Here is a 15051-nt window from a genome sequence, read left to right as displayed (position 1 = left end):
CAGATGAGCTAAATAACTTTTATGCTCGCTTCGAGGCAAGCAACACTGAAGCATGCATGAGAGCATCAGCTGTTCTGGACGACTGTGTGATCACGCTCTCCGAAGCCGATGTGTCACGCCCTGGTCTAAGTATTTTGTGTTTTTCTTCATGTATTGGGTCAGGCCAGGGTGTGGCATGGAGTTTTTGTATTGTGGTGTGTTTTGTCTTGGGGTTTTGGTGTGTATATATTTGGGATTGTAGCTAGTGGGGTTATCTAGCAAAGTCTATGGCTGTCTGGAGTGGTTCTCAATCAGAGGCAGGTGCTTATCGTTGTCTCTGATTGGGAACCATATTTAGGCAGCCATATTCTTTGAGTTTGTCGTGGGTGATTGTCCTTAGTGTCCTGATGTCCTTGGTCTGTGTTAGTTGACACAAGTATAGGCTGTTTTCGGTTTTCGTTACGTTTATTGTTTTTGTAGTGTTTTGTATTGATTCGTGTTTACGTGTGTTTTTTCCATTAAACATGGATCGCAATCTACACGCTGCGTTTTGGTCCGACTCTCCTTCACCACACCTAGAAAACCGTTACAAGTTGTGAGTAAGATCTTTAAACAGGTCAACTTTCAGACGGATTACCAGGATGTGTACTTCGAGCATGGGCTGACCAACTGGCATGTATCTTCACTGACATTTTCAACGTGTCCCTGACCGAGTCTGTCATACCAACATGTTTCAAGCAGACCACCACAGTCCCTTTGCCCAAGAACACCAAGGTAACCTGCCTAAATGACTACCGACCGGTAGTACTCACGTCTGTAGCCATGAAGTGCTTTGAAAGGCTCACATCAACACCATTATCCCAGAAACCCTAGACCCACTCCAATTTGCATACCGCCCCTTTCCCACCGGGACAAACTGAACACCTACGTGAGAATGCTATTCATTGTCTACAGCTCAGCGTTCAACACCATAGTGTCCTCAAAGATCATCACTAAGCTAAGGACCCTGGGACTAAACACCTTCCTCTGCAACTGTAACGTCAGACTTCTTGACGGGCCGGCCCCAGGTGGTAAAGATCTGCCACGCTGATCCTCAACACGGGGGCCCCTCAGGGGTGTGTCCTCAGTCCCCTCCTGTACTCCCTGTTCACCCATGACTGCATGGCCAAGCACGACTCCAACACCATCATTACGTTTGCAGAGGCCAGAACAGTGGTAGGCCTGATTACCTACAATGACGAGACAGCCTATAGGGAGGAGGTCAGAGACCTGACAGTGTGATGCCAGGATAACAACCTCTCCCTCAACATGATCAAGACAAAGGAGATGATTGTGGACTACAGAAAAAGGAGGACCGAGCACAACCCCATTCTCACCCACAGGGCTGTAGTGGAGCAGGTTGAGAGCTTCAAGTTCCTTGGTGTCCACATCACCAACAAACTATCATGGTCCAAGCACACCAAGACAGTCGTAAAGAGGGTATGACAATGCCTATTCCCCCTCAGGAGACTGAAAAGATTTGGCATGGGTCCTCAGATCCTCAAAAAGTTATACAGCTGCATCATTGAGAGCATCCTGGCGGGTTGCATCACTGCCTGGTATAGCAACTGCTCGGCCTCCGACCACAAGGCACTACAGAGGGCAGTGCGTATGGCCCAGTACATCACTGGGGCCAAGCTTCCTGCCATCCAGGACCTCTATACCAGGCGGTGTCAAAAAATTGCTAAAGACTCCAGCCACCCTAGTCAGAGACTGTTCTCTCTGCTACCACACGTGCAAGCGGTACCAGAGCACCAAGTCTAGGTCCCCCCATTTTTACACTGCTGCTACTCTGTTTATTATCCATGCGTAGTCACTTTACCTCTACCTACATGTACCTCAAAAACCTCAACTATCCGGTACCCCCGCACATTGACTCTGTACCGCTACCCCCTCTATATAGCCTCGCTACTGTTACTTTATTGTTGCTCCTTAATTATTTTTTATTTTTCTTGTTTTTTTATATATATATGTATTTTTTAATTTTTTTTTACTTCAGTTTATTTTAGTAAATATTTTCTTATCACTTTTTTTCTTAACTGCATTGTTGGTTAAGGGCTTGTAAGTAAGCATTTCACTGTAAGATCTACAGTACCTGTTGTATTCGGCGCATGTGACAAATAACATTTGATTTGTAACAATGTAATTGACTGTTGTTTGTACAAAGTAGATTAGCTAGGTGTGCTAGATGTCAGCATTTAACCACCAGCTTTACTAAAATGTATCAACGGCGGATCACTCTGATATACACTGAGTGTACAAGACATTAAGAACACCTGCTCTTTCCATGACATAGACTGACCAGGTGAATCCAAGTGAAAGCTATGATCCCTTATTGATGTCACCTGTTAAATCTACTTCAATCTGTGTAGATGAAAGTGAGGATACAGGTTAAAGAAGGATTTTTAAGCCTTGAGACATGGATTGTGTATGAGACATGGATTGTGTATGTGTGCCATTCAGATGGTGAACGGGTAAGACAAAAGATTTAAGTGCCTTTGGATGTGGTATGGTAGGTGCCAGGTGCACTGGTTTGAGTGTGTCAAGAACAGCAACGCTGCTGGGTTTTTCACACTCAACAGTTTCCCATGTATGTTGGGGAAAAACGGGTTGGGGAAAAAACTATCGGTAACTGTAATTTGTTATGTTACCAGAAAAAAAATGTGTAATCAGATTACAGATACTTTAGAAAAACTAGATGACTGCATCGAGGATTACTTTTAAATTCAGAAAGGATGTTTCCGTAAAAAAATCCTTGACACTTCTGTTTTTTTCAATGATATTCATATTAGCATTGAAAAAAGGCTCACGTTTAAGGTGGTTCCACCTGAGTGAGTCTGACCACAAGTCAGAGACCAGTATTTGAACCCAATAATGGTTGAATTCAAGAAGTTTAAACTGCCTTTAAATCATTGTTTTTGAAACCAGTCGACAGCCTGTGAAAAATGCACTCTTGCAACATATGCATAGTGGGTATCCCAGCCAATGGAATAAAAGTGGGGCTTTTATTGCTCAATCTAATTCATGCTGATAAAAACAATGCTTGATATACTTAAAGGTGCAATCTGTAGTTGCTACATCCATTTTTGGAGTTTCAATTATATATATTAATGTAAAGATGTAATTTAATTATATTATTCTATGTAGTAGAAAGTGATGGGTTAGAAAATGTAACATCCTTTAACATAGATTTTTGTGTTATTCTAATGCCTTTTAAAGGGAAAGTAATCGAAAAGTAACTGGATGTAATCAGATTTTGTTACTGAGTTCGGGTAATCCAAAAGTTCAGTTACTGATTACAATTTTGGACAGGTAACTAGTACCTGTAACGGAATACATTTAGAAAGTAACCTACCCAACACAGGGAACAAGTATGGTCCACCACCCAAAGAACATCCAGCCAACGTCACACAACTGTAGGAAGCATTGGAGTCAACATTGGCCAGCATCCCTGTGGAATGCTTTCGACACCTTGTAGAGTCCATGCCCCGATTAATTGAGGCTCTTTTGAAAGTGTTCCCAATGTTTTGTACACTGTATAAGGATTATGTATTGAACTAAAATATAACATGCAACAAATTAGAAGATTTTACTGAGTTACAGTTCATTTAAGGAATTCAGTCAATTGAAATAAATTAATTAGGCCCTAATCTATGGATTTCACATGACTGGGAGTACAGATATGCAACTGTTGGTCACAGATACCTTACAAAAATGGGCCTCACAGTGGGCCTCAGGATCTCGTCATGGTATCTCTGTGCATTCAAATTTCCATTGATAAAATGCATTTGTGTTTGTTGTCCGCAGCTTATGCCTGCCCATATTATAACTCCGCCGCCACCATGGGGAACTTTGTTCACAACGTTAACATCAGCAAACCTCTCGCCCACACAATGCCATACATGTTCTCAGCCAAATTCTCTAAAATAACGTTGGAGGTAGCTTATGGTAGAGTAATGAACATTACATTCTCTGCCAACAGTACTGGTGGACATTCCTGCCAATTGCATGCTCACTCAAAACTTGAGACATCTGTGACATTGTGTGAGAGAACTACACATTTTAGAGTGGCCGTTTATTGTCCCAAGCACAAGGTACACCTGTGTAATAATCATACTGTTTAATCAGCTTCTTGATGTGCCACACCTGTCAGGTGGATGGATTATCTAGGTGAAGGAGAAATGCTCACTAACAGGGATGTAAACAAATCTGTGCACAAAATCTGAGAGAAATAATAGTTTTGTGCCTATGGAACATTTCTGGGATCTTTTATTTCAGCTCATGATACATGGCACCAATACTTTACACTTTGCGTTTATATTTTTGTTCAGTGTAATATTCCCCTGTCCTACCGTAAATCAACACACATACATTTTACAGTGACAATAAAATGGAATATAACAGAATAAAATAGAAAGGATATTTTTCCCGATGGCTAATGCTACCAGTACTCACGTGGGGAAAAGTTTTTGAAAACAATTCTGAGAGTTATTTGCCAAAAATAGATTCATTAGAATCTCCTCAATCAAAACGTCTTGCCTGTATGGAATTCTGAAAGTGTGTTTGAAAAGTGATTTGGTCTACGCACGCAACTTTTAATTGAGGAACCACTGTATGTAGAGAATAGTGTGCCAATTTGGGATGCATCTGTTGACTTCCTTTTTTGCTGAGGCACAGGGAGCACTGCTGCCAGTTCTCTCCGGGCTGTTGTTGTTTTTTTCATGTCATATTACACATTTCAAAGTCATTTGTGCTTGGTTGTTATATGTGCTATTGTAAAATGGGTTTTCTGTCAGTGGTTCATAATGTGAGCATCTTTAATGTTCTACTGTTTTTTGCTGCAGGCCATCTTCAGCGCGGGCTACACCTGTATTAGGAAAGGTATGTCAAATTCTACTCCTATACTACTTGATAGTACTATATCGTCATTGATAAATAAACGTATAATATCCGAGTTCTTTTTCCTCCACATTAACCCCAAATGAATGACATCAGAAGTGAAGAACACACGGACAACGCATACACACATTTATAATAGGTCTCTTAATTGAGGGGTCACCAGATTTGGCCACACTTAAGGCCTTTTAGACTGACCGTTCACCATCTTCAGATTAAATCTTAATATTCTAGTACCCTTTAACCTCACAGACAGCTGAGCACATCATACATGAACTACACAGTGTGTGTGTCCCAAATGGCAGTCTGTTACTATATAGTGGGCTACCAGGGCTACCCGTGATGGTTTGTTAAAGTCCCATAACTTGAGTCACAGCTCTTCAGGGTCGGATACAATCTGCAGTATGGATTTTCGAAATTGAACAAGTCGCAAAGTGCCTCTGGGCCCTGGTCAAAAGTATAGGGTCCCATTTGGGATGCACACTAAATCTTACAGTATCATTAAGGTACGAATCTATAGCTCAAAGTGGGAGTACTTAAAGTAAGACCAGGGCTATGTCCCAAAATGGCACCCTATTCCCTATATAGTGTACTAGATCCCTATGGGCTCTGGTCAAATGTAGTGGTCTATGTAGGGAATAGGGTGCTATATGGGATGCAATTTAGTAGCTAATGCAGAAAACATAGAAAACAATAGGATTTACTGGAAGAGAAGAAAGAGAGGCACTTTGCGGCTAGTTCGATTGGAAAACCAATACTGCAGATGGTATCTGACCATGAAGAGCAGTGACTCAAGTTATGGGACTATAACAAACCATCACGGGTTAGGTACTGTATGTACATATTGTGTTTTACCGTTTTACAGTTAAGAGTAGTTCACCCCTGCTTTTCTCTTCTATCTCTCTTTCTCTCTCTCGCTCTCTCTTTCTCTCGCTCGCTCTCTTGTTCTTGCTCTCTCTCTCTTTCTCTATTTCCTAGCAAGAGAGGCACTGAAGTGAAGAGGAAATTCAACAACTCTCCATGTTCAGGCCTTCTTCACAGGCCAAAACATGGTGGTTTTAACAATAAAGAAGCATTTTTATCCACTGTCCTCCAAGAGTTGCTGAATTTCATCCTCACTTCATTCCTAACATCCATGACCTCATCCTTAGTTGGACATTTTGATCGATCCTGTCAAGGGACAGTGACAGCCACCTGACAAGATGCCATCACCATGGCGACTCAAAGTCAGGTCTCGTCAATAAAAGAGAAAAGCGAGGGAAGAGTCCTTCGTTAGTCACCTTTAATTAAAGGGGAACACTGAGCTAATCTCATTGAGGAAATGCTGTATTCTGTATTCAGCCATGACGCGTCACTGTTGTTGTCCCTAAAACCTCACGCTACTCGTGAGCATTCGCTATCTATAAAGTTTAGTACAGAGAAATGCAATGCAACAGATGACGTAGAATTACAGTTTACAGTAGTATGACTATTAGGCCAAGCAGTGTGTTTATCAGCTGAGATATGTAGAGAGAGTTGATCCATTTCTTTGGAGACCCTGAGGGTCTCCTCATGTTCTCCAGTTTGGGAATAGTCTCTTTTCACAGCCACTGTGTGAGTGTGCAGAGTGCCCTGAGTCTGGTGAGAGAAATATCAACTTGATGGTTGAGCAATTCTAGGTTCTAAAGCGTTCATTTGTATGATGGTTTACCTTCTACTGCTGTGAGTAGAGTGCTGTGTACCTGTGCTCCAGTCAGGCTCTCCTGGGGAGGCTTGCAGAGTGGTCCCATGGTGGTGATGAGAGGCAGGATTCAATGACAGACAGCCTAGACACTCAATCATACACACGAGCATGCATACACGGATTGTGTGAGTGTGTGATTTTCAGTGTTTAGGGTGAGTTCTGGCAGCCAGAGAGAGGTTAATGGCCCTGGAACCAATCTCACAGTCACACACACACAGATACCATTCTCTCACAGTTACAACAGCAGGAGAACACCTTATGGTGCCGCCTGCCGAGAAGTGAGGACTCATGACCAATATCAATGCTACCTAACTCACAACAACCAGCTTTAGAAAAACACATTCACTTGCTGTGAAATGATACAGGTACGCAAACAAAAGCTCTGTCTTTCCTCCTTCTAACCTAGACCAACACATTCAAATCGACCAGTTCCTAAATGTGTCATCTAATCTTGCGATGGTTGCAGCTTTGTTTCCAAAGAGGGGATGTATTTTATTTGGCTTGTTTCCTAAATTGCACCCTATTCCCTAAATAGTGCACTACCTTTGACCAGAGCCCATAGGACACATCCTCGTATCCCTAATGCATTCAGTCAGTCTGGCTTGCGGCTGTTAAAATGATACTCTGACCTGTATTAAATCAACATGCTCTCACCACCAATCTCCAATTACAAATCTCATTAGTTGCAGACCGCCAGAGGCACCAAGTTTGGACTCATTCCTGATGAATAGCTGTTTAATTTTAGCAAGGTCCTTTGATGTAGATCCAATTGTAAGCATTCTAAGCACATTTGTATGTTGGCTTTCTGTTCACAATGGAGGTCAATGGTGAGAGAGTGAGAGAAAGAAAGAGATAAACCGAGAGACAGATAGAGAGGCCAAGACAGAGACCGAGGTGACTCGAAAGAGCTATACTGTGCTTGATCACACTTTCTGTGATTGATTATGCTGAAAGTGTTTTCTCCGCAGTTTTCCCTGTCCTTAGTCATGCTCTAATGTTCACATCATCAACTCTCCTTTACACCTTTGGAGACCTTCAACTGTATCTCAAACCCAATACGTAACCATAAAAGTGACTGCTCTTCCATTGTATGGATTTCACTGCAGAATATGGAAGCTCACCTAAACTCCACAGGGTTGTGTTACTTGGAATGCTACCGGGGTAAACCCTTGTAGGGTCACCTTGGGGAGAAATGAATGTCTTCATTGATTCCCAAATGGCACCCTGTTCTCTCTATTGTGCACTACTTTTGACCAGAGGCTCTGGCCAAAAGTAGCACACTACATAGGGAATAGGCTTCCATTTGGGAATTTCTCTGGTCTGAGCTAAGTATGGTGCTGGTGGAGAAGTGAGGGCAGCACCGCGCAGGACAGGAGCCCAGCGTGACTGACAAATTCCCTTAGTAATTATTAGGAACAAGAGTCAATGCTTTGCTCCTGACCTGCTAACTGTCTCTGTCATTTTTTCTCTTTACTCTCTGGGCCCTGCAACATATTCATCCTCCTGGTGCTCCTCTTGACAATCTGCTTCACATTCCCAGGCGTCTATAACCTCCAACATGTTGTGTCCTCAAAAAGGTGTGCTGCGGTATATCATCTGAGATGTCCAAACATAACCATCTGTGTTAGACGTCCTCTCCACATACACGCACAGCTCTTATCCAGGCACACATTTTAGAATGAGTGGAACTGCATCGTTTTGAGTGCCATCGTTTAACCATGAATGGTATTTAAGATTCATCAATGGCTAGGTACTCAATTCTATGTTCCGGTCTATTTAAAGCTGGAATGGTCATTTCAAGCTGTAGCTGAATAACAATGATACAGTTATTGGTCTCACCCTAACACTGATGACTTTGAAGTGGTTTCTATTGTTAGAGCTTGAGAAACGCTTGTTGGTGTGCTGTTGATGTGTGTGGGATGACTGAGAGCAAAGGAGATATGCTGTACAGCAGACTCTGTACGCGCTCAGAAATAAAGGTTGAGATTTTTCTTAAAGGGGTACAAACGCTTGTCACTGTAGCGGTACACTCTAAGGTATGTCCTTTGTACCTTTCGTTAACAATACTGTACCCTAACCAAACCCTTAATTCCAAGAGTGCACATTCATTCTTTCTCTCTCTCTTCTTCTGTCTTTCTCTTTCTCTCCCTCCCACTCTCTGCCTGTCTGTCTTTCCTTCTCTCGCTCTCTCTTTCTCTCTCTCTCTCCCTCTTGTTCTCTCTCTCTCACTCTCACTCTCTCTCCTCTCCCTCCCTCGATACAGTCAGTGTGTCGAGGTGTGTGGCCCCCAGGTTCCCAGGTGTCTCTGGAGGAGCAGGCCTTTCTGCTGCTGACCGACCCAGAGAGGCAGACCATGGTTTACTACCTGCAGGAGTACCAGGAGGGACACATCGGTCTGGAACCCCTGGCTATGGCCCTGTTTGAACTCTTCAACACCCACGCCAAGGTACTGTAACGCCTGCTGAGTCAGCACATCTGGGCTAGCATCCCAAATGGCACCCTATAGGTCACCCTAACTGTCCACCGGTCTTCCTCCTGTCCTCCCTCCAGTTCCCTTTGTCAAAGGAGACGATGAAAACCTCGTGCTCGAAAGTTAAACGCTGTCCAATAAATTCCCATTGAGAGCATAATGCAGTGTGTGGAGTCCCCTGTTCACCTTTTATTGAACCCTTTCTGACGTCCAGCACCTGCTCTATGTCAAATAAGGACTCTATATAGCCTATAGGGCATCTATGTAACCGACAGGGCCTCTGTAACATCATAGGGCTTCCATGTAACTGTGATAGCGCATTTATGTAACTCTATTGGGCCTCTATGTAACTTGTTGACCGTTTCTCCTCTACAGTTATCCTTGCTGTCTGAGGTGCGTAGCCTGGTGGCTCCCCAGGACCTGGAGCTGTATGATGGTCTGGTGCTGCACCGTGAGAGGGAGGCTCTGAAGGCCTGGCATGGGGAAACGGGAACGTTGCATCCACACAGCCACTGTGTACACACAGAGCCCTCAGCCAGCCACAGCCACTCCAACCCCACCACTCTCTGCTCTGCCAAGGTAGTGGAAAGATTGCACCCTAAATGACACCCTACTCCTCATACAGTGGAGTACCTTTGACCAGAGCCCCATTAGCCCTGTGTGTGCACGTGTGCGTGCACGCCTATTCAGTTCTATGGTGCGTGTGCGTTTGATTTCCTCCAGGCATCCTTTTAAAATATGTTCTGTCATCAATTGGATCTGGCACCAGTGTCAAATGAGAGAGAGCAGTGATTTCAGATGAGTTTACTGAGCTGCAGTGCCAGTGTAGCATCGATGTTTCACTGAATCAGTATGGCCCTGATCAGTACAATGGGACCTCATTCTGCCAGGGCACAGTCACTCTACAAAACACTCTATAACCATCCAAATGAGACCCAGCCACCCTGTAATAGAAACGGTTAAAACAGTGTTTGAATGCACAATGGCACCCTATTCCCTATTTTAGTGCTCCTCTTTTGGCCAGACTCTGACTCTGGTCAAAAGTTATGCACTATACAGAATAGGGTGCCATTTGCTCCAACAAAGCAGAGATTATTCAGCCGTGGACCGGGGGGATTTGAAACCATTGTGAGGAGAGATTATCTTTAAGATGACTGAGAGCTGAACCCAAATACAGTTGAAGTCGGAAGTTTACATACGCCTTAGCCAAATACATTTAAACTCAGTTTTTCACAATTCCTGACATTTAATCCTAGTAAAAATTCCCTGTCTTAGGTCAGTTAGGATCACCACTTTATTTTAAGAATGTGTAATGTCAGAATAATAGTAGAGAGAATGCTATATTCCAGATTTTATTTATTTTATCACATTCCCAGTGGGTCAGAAGATTACATACACTCAATTCGTATTTGGTAGCATTGCCTTTAAAATGTTTAATTTGGGTCAAACGTTTTGGGTAGCCTTCCACAAGCTTCCCCCAATAAGTTGGGTGAATTCTGGCCCATTCCTCCTCACAGAGCTGGTGTAACTGAGTCAGGCTTTCTTTCACATGCTTTTTCAGTTCTGCCCATACATTTTCTATAGGATTGAGGTCAGGGCTTTGTGATGGCCACTTCGATACCTTGACTTTGTTGTCCTTAAGCCAGTTTGCCACAACTTTGTAAGAATGCTTGGGGTCTTTGTCCATTTGGAAGACCCATTTAGGACCAAACTTGTAACTTCCTGACTGATGTCTTGAGATGTTGCTCCAATATATCCACATCCTTTCCCTTCCTCAAGATGCCATGTATTTTGTGAAGTGCACCAGTCCCTCCCGTAGCAAAGCACCCCCACAACATGATTGAAAGTCTCCCCCTTTTTCCTCCAAACATAATGATGGTCATTATGGCCAAACAGTTCTATTTTTGTTTCATCAGACCAGAGGACATTTCTCCAAAAAGTAGGATCTTTGTCCCCATGTGCAGTTGCAAACCGTAGTCTGGCTTTTTATGCCGGTTTTGGAGCAGTGGCTTCTTCCTTGCTGAGCGGCCTTTCAGGTTATGTCGATATAGGACTCGTTTTACTATGGATATAGATACTTTTGTACCTGTTTCCTCCAGCATCTTCACAAGGTCCTTTGCTGTTGTTCTGGGATTGATTTGCACTTTTCGCAACAAAGTACGTTCATCTCTAGGAGACAGAACTAGTCTTTTTCTTGAGTGGTATGACGGCTGCGTGGTCCCATGGTGTTTATACTTGCATGCTATTGTTTGTACAGATGAATGTGGTACCTTCAGGCATTTGGAAATTGCGCCCAAGGATGAACAAGACTTGTGGAGGTCTTGGCTGATTTCTTTTGATTTTCCCATGATGTCAAGCAAAGAGGCTCTGTGTTTGAAGGTAGGCCTTGAAATACATCCACAGGTACACCTCCAATTGACTCAAATGATGTCAATTAGCCTATCAGAAGCTTCTAAAGCCATGACATAATTTTCTGGAATTTTCCAAGCTGTTTAAAGGCACAGTAAACTTAGTGTATGTAAACTTCTGACCCACTGGAATTGTAATACAGTGATTTATAAGTGAAATAATCTGTCGGTAAACAATTGTTGGAAAAATGACTTGTGTCATGCACAAAGTAGATGTCCTAACAGACTTGCCAAAACAATAGTTTGTTAACAAGAAATTTGTGGAGTGGTTGAAAAACAAGTTTTAATGACTCCAACCAAAGTGTATGTAAACTTCCAACTTCAATTGTATATCTCTGTGTGCTCAGCAGTAGTTCATCTTAGTGTGTGTGTGTGTGTGTGCACGCGACTGTGTGTGTAAGCGACTGTGTGTGTGTGTGTGTGTGTGTGTGTGTGTGTGTGTGTGTGTGTGTGTGTGTGTGTGTGTGTGTGTGTGTGTGTGTGTGTGTGTGTGTGTGTGTGTGTGTGTGTGTGTGTGTGTGTGTGTCAGTGTGTCAGTGTGTCAGTGTGTCAGTTTCCCCATTGTCCAAGGTGACAAAGTGTTGTTTTCTGTTGGTTGGCTGGTTTTGCTGATTGCCATGGTCCATTCTGTGCTTGTATAATTGGCCTCGTTGACATCCTCATTACTATAGCTGTAAAATCACACCCTTAGTAAACAAATAATTGCAGTTCATTTATATTGTATGCACTAAATTAACTTCCTGTGTTAATTGCTAATTGAAGTCTTTAGTCATGGGTTCTGGGTTAATGTTTCAGCACATTATTGTCACACAACATTGTTCTGGGATGCAGGTCAGTGAGTCTATGGTTGGGCCTGTTTATTTTGAATGATAAGTTAAAGTAAACAGGTGAAGTCATATTATAACACACAAAACCTTGTGTCTGTCACTTTCAGCATGAGTGCTCACATGGTGACAGTGTAGAGCAAGATCCAGGGGTACGCACTAATGTCCTACCTGACATTACATTGGTGAGTCTGTGTGAGTTTGAGGTTGTTCTAGTCTGATGGAAATAATAGTCAGGTTTTATTATGTGCATGAGTGGCAGATTAGACTTAAAATGCTAATCTTTGTGTACAATGCATTTAAAGGTGAGGTGTGAAGTTGCGTTTGAAGGTGAGTCTCTCCATTAAAAACATTGTTGGTGAACTTCAGCAGACAGACTGAGGTTGTAAAGAGTTTGGACCACTTTTCTGTACAAGCAATGTCCTTTTGTGTTTCTAGAAAGAAGTGCGGTCTACAGCTGAATCTCCTCCGTCCTTCAAGCCATCACTTCCCTCCGGCCATACCCAGACGAGAAACCCCAAGGAGAGGGACCCTTCCAAGCGTCCCTCATCCAGTCACTCCCAGTCTGGCCTGATCTTTACTGCCCCCACCAGGCTACATCAGGAATGTCACCACAAATCCCTCAAAGCCTTCAGCTCCTCCAACCACCAAACCTCCACCTCCCCTAGTTCTGGCCTCCATCACACCTGTCCCAACCCTGGCCACCAAAACAGCCGCAACCCTGGCACCAACCACAGTGCCAATCTAAGCTCTGCTCATCAGACATCCATAAACTCTCTTCACCACACCTGCCAAAACTCCCTCCACATCTCCACCCCCACCTCTGACCACCACCCCCACCAATGCTGCCCTAGCTCTGGTCACCATACCTGCCCCGGCTCCCTTGATCACAACTCCTTGTCGTTCCCCTCTGCTCTTCCAACCCAGGAGACGACCATCAAGCACCCCATCTTCAGATCCTCTTCCCATGAGAAGCCTGCTACCTCCCATAAGACTGCCTCCCCGTGTCTCTCACCGTGTCCCTCCCCTGGTCTCTCCCCATGTCTGTCCCCCTGTCCCTCGCCCTGTCCCTCTCTCGCTGTCCTGAAGCCGCCCCCATGTAGCCCAGACAGACCCTGCTCTCCCTGTTCTCCCTCCCTCAGCCAGGGAGGTCAGTGTGTCATGGCAGGCGTACACAGACTGACTGCTGAGGTCAGGCCCCAGCCCCAGCAGAGAGGTAAAGGTCCATGTGTGTCTGTGTGTCTATGTGTTTTTGTGCATACCTGCCTGTGTTTCTGTGTGTGTATCACTTTACATGCTTGAACCATGTGTGTACAAAACATTAGGAAAACCTGCTCTTTCAATGACATAGACTGACCGGGTGAATGCAGGTGCAAGATATGATCCCTTATTGATGTCACTAAATCCACTTCAATCAGTGTTGATGAAGGGGAGGAGGAAGGTTAAAGAAGGATTTTTAAGCCTTGACAATTGAGGCATAGATTGTGTATGTGTGCCATGCGGAGGGTGGAAGTGTAAGACAATAGATTGAAATGCCTTTGAGCGGGGTATGGTAGTAGGTGCCAGGCACACCGGTTTGAGTGTGACAAGAACTGTAACGCTGCTCGGTTTTTCATGCTCAACAGTTTCCTGTCTGTATCAAGAATGGTCCACCACCCATAGGACATCCAGCCAACTTGACACAACTGTGGGAAGCATTGGAGTCAACATGGGCCAGCATCCCTGTGGAATGCTTTCAACACCATGCCCCAACGAATTGAGACTGTTCTGAGGGCAAAAGGGGGTTCAACTCAATATTAGGAAGGTGTGTATATATAATCAAATCTATTACTTCTGTGTATCCAGGCGCCACATTGTCCCAACTGTCAGACAGTGGTCAGACTCTGAGTGAGGACAGTGGGGTGGACATTGCTGAGGCAGGAGGGCTGAGTAAAGACAGCAGTCCTCGGCCCAGTAAGAACCAGGCCACACAGCAGTCCCAAGTGGCCCAGGGACCTGCAGCACTGGCATCCAAACAGGTGAGGGCCACCAAGGGCCCATATCACAACAGAAATAACATGTTGGTGTCTCAAATGAAACCCTTTTCCATATATAGTGCACTGCGTTTGACCAGGGCTCATAATGCACTACTTTTTTACCAGAGCCCTAGCTAAGGTGCCATTTGGGACGCACAACATAACATTCAAAAATCTCTTGAGTTTCACAACACTCTGTTGAGCCTTTTCACAAATTCATGGTTTGCCACACATTTTATTACAGAACACTGTCCATCCTTTAACCGTAGTGTTTGTCTTGCTTCTTGTCTTTTTGACCTTGTTCAATGTCCTCATTCGAGGTCCTCATTCTTCTTGTGTTCCCTGCAGCAGCCTGGCTCTCCAGTGCCCACCCCTACCCTGGTACATGTGGTAAAGAATGCCAATACTCTGGGTATCGCTATAGAGGGAGGGGCAAACACACGCCAGCCGCTGCCACGCATCGTCACCATACAGGTGAGAAAGAGAGATCACTGCGTCCCAAATGGCTCTCTATTCCCAAAATAGTGCACTACTTTTGACCAGGGATTATGGGGCTCCGGGTGAAAGTAGATGATTCTGCATCACCTTATCAGACTCCAACATTTAAGGGTAACTCTGAACATGAATGTAGCATGATGAGGACTACACAGGGCTTTTGTACTGTGATGTCTGCACATGGTAAGAACCACTTCGTCTT

General features: G+C 44.1%; 1 protein-coding gene across 1 annotated transcript in view; it reads left to right on the top strand.

The window, feature by feature from the left end:
- whrnb (whirlin b) overlaps positions 1–15051 on the top strand; it is a 112196-nt gene that overhangs the window by 83565 nt on the left and 13580 nt on the right. Inside the window, exons 5-11 of the mRNA XM_029638417.2 lie at positions 4863–4899; positions 8901–9083; positions 9483–9686; positions 12450–12524; positions 12778–13555; positions 14185–14357; positions 14703–14828. Coding sequence (XP_029494277.2) covers positions 4863–4899; positions 8901–9083; positions 9483–9686; positions 12450–12524; positions 12778–13555; positions 14185–14357; positions 14703–14828 — 1576 coding nt within the window. The remainder of the gene's footprint in view (positions 1–4862; positions 4900–8900; positions 9084–9482; positions 9687–12449; positions 12525–12777; positions 13556–14184; positions 14358–14702; positions 14829–15051) is intronic.

Source organism: Oncorhynchus nerka, linkage group LG27 (genome assembly GCF_034236695.1).
Source record: "Oncorhynchus nerka isolate Pitt River linkage group LG27, Oner_Uvic_2.0, whole genome shotgun sequence".
NCBI lineage: Eukaryota > Metazoa > Chordata > Actinopteri > Salmoniformes > Salmonidae > Oncorhynchus > Oncorhynchus nerka.
Note: the sequence above shows the minus strand (reverse complement) of the source record. Positions and strands in the feature narration are given on the sequence as shown.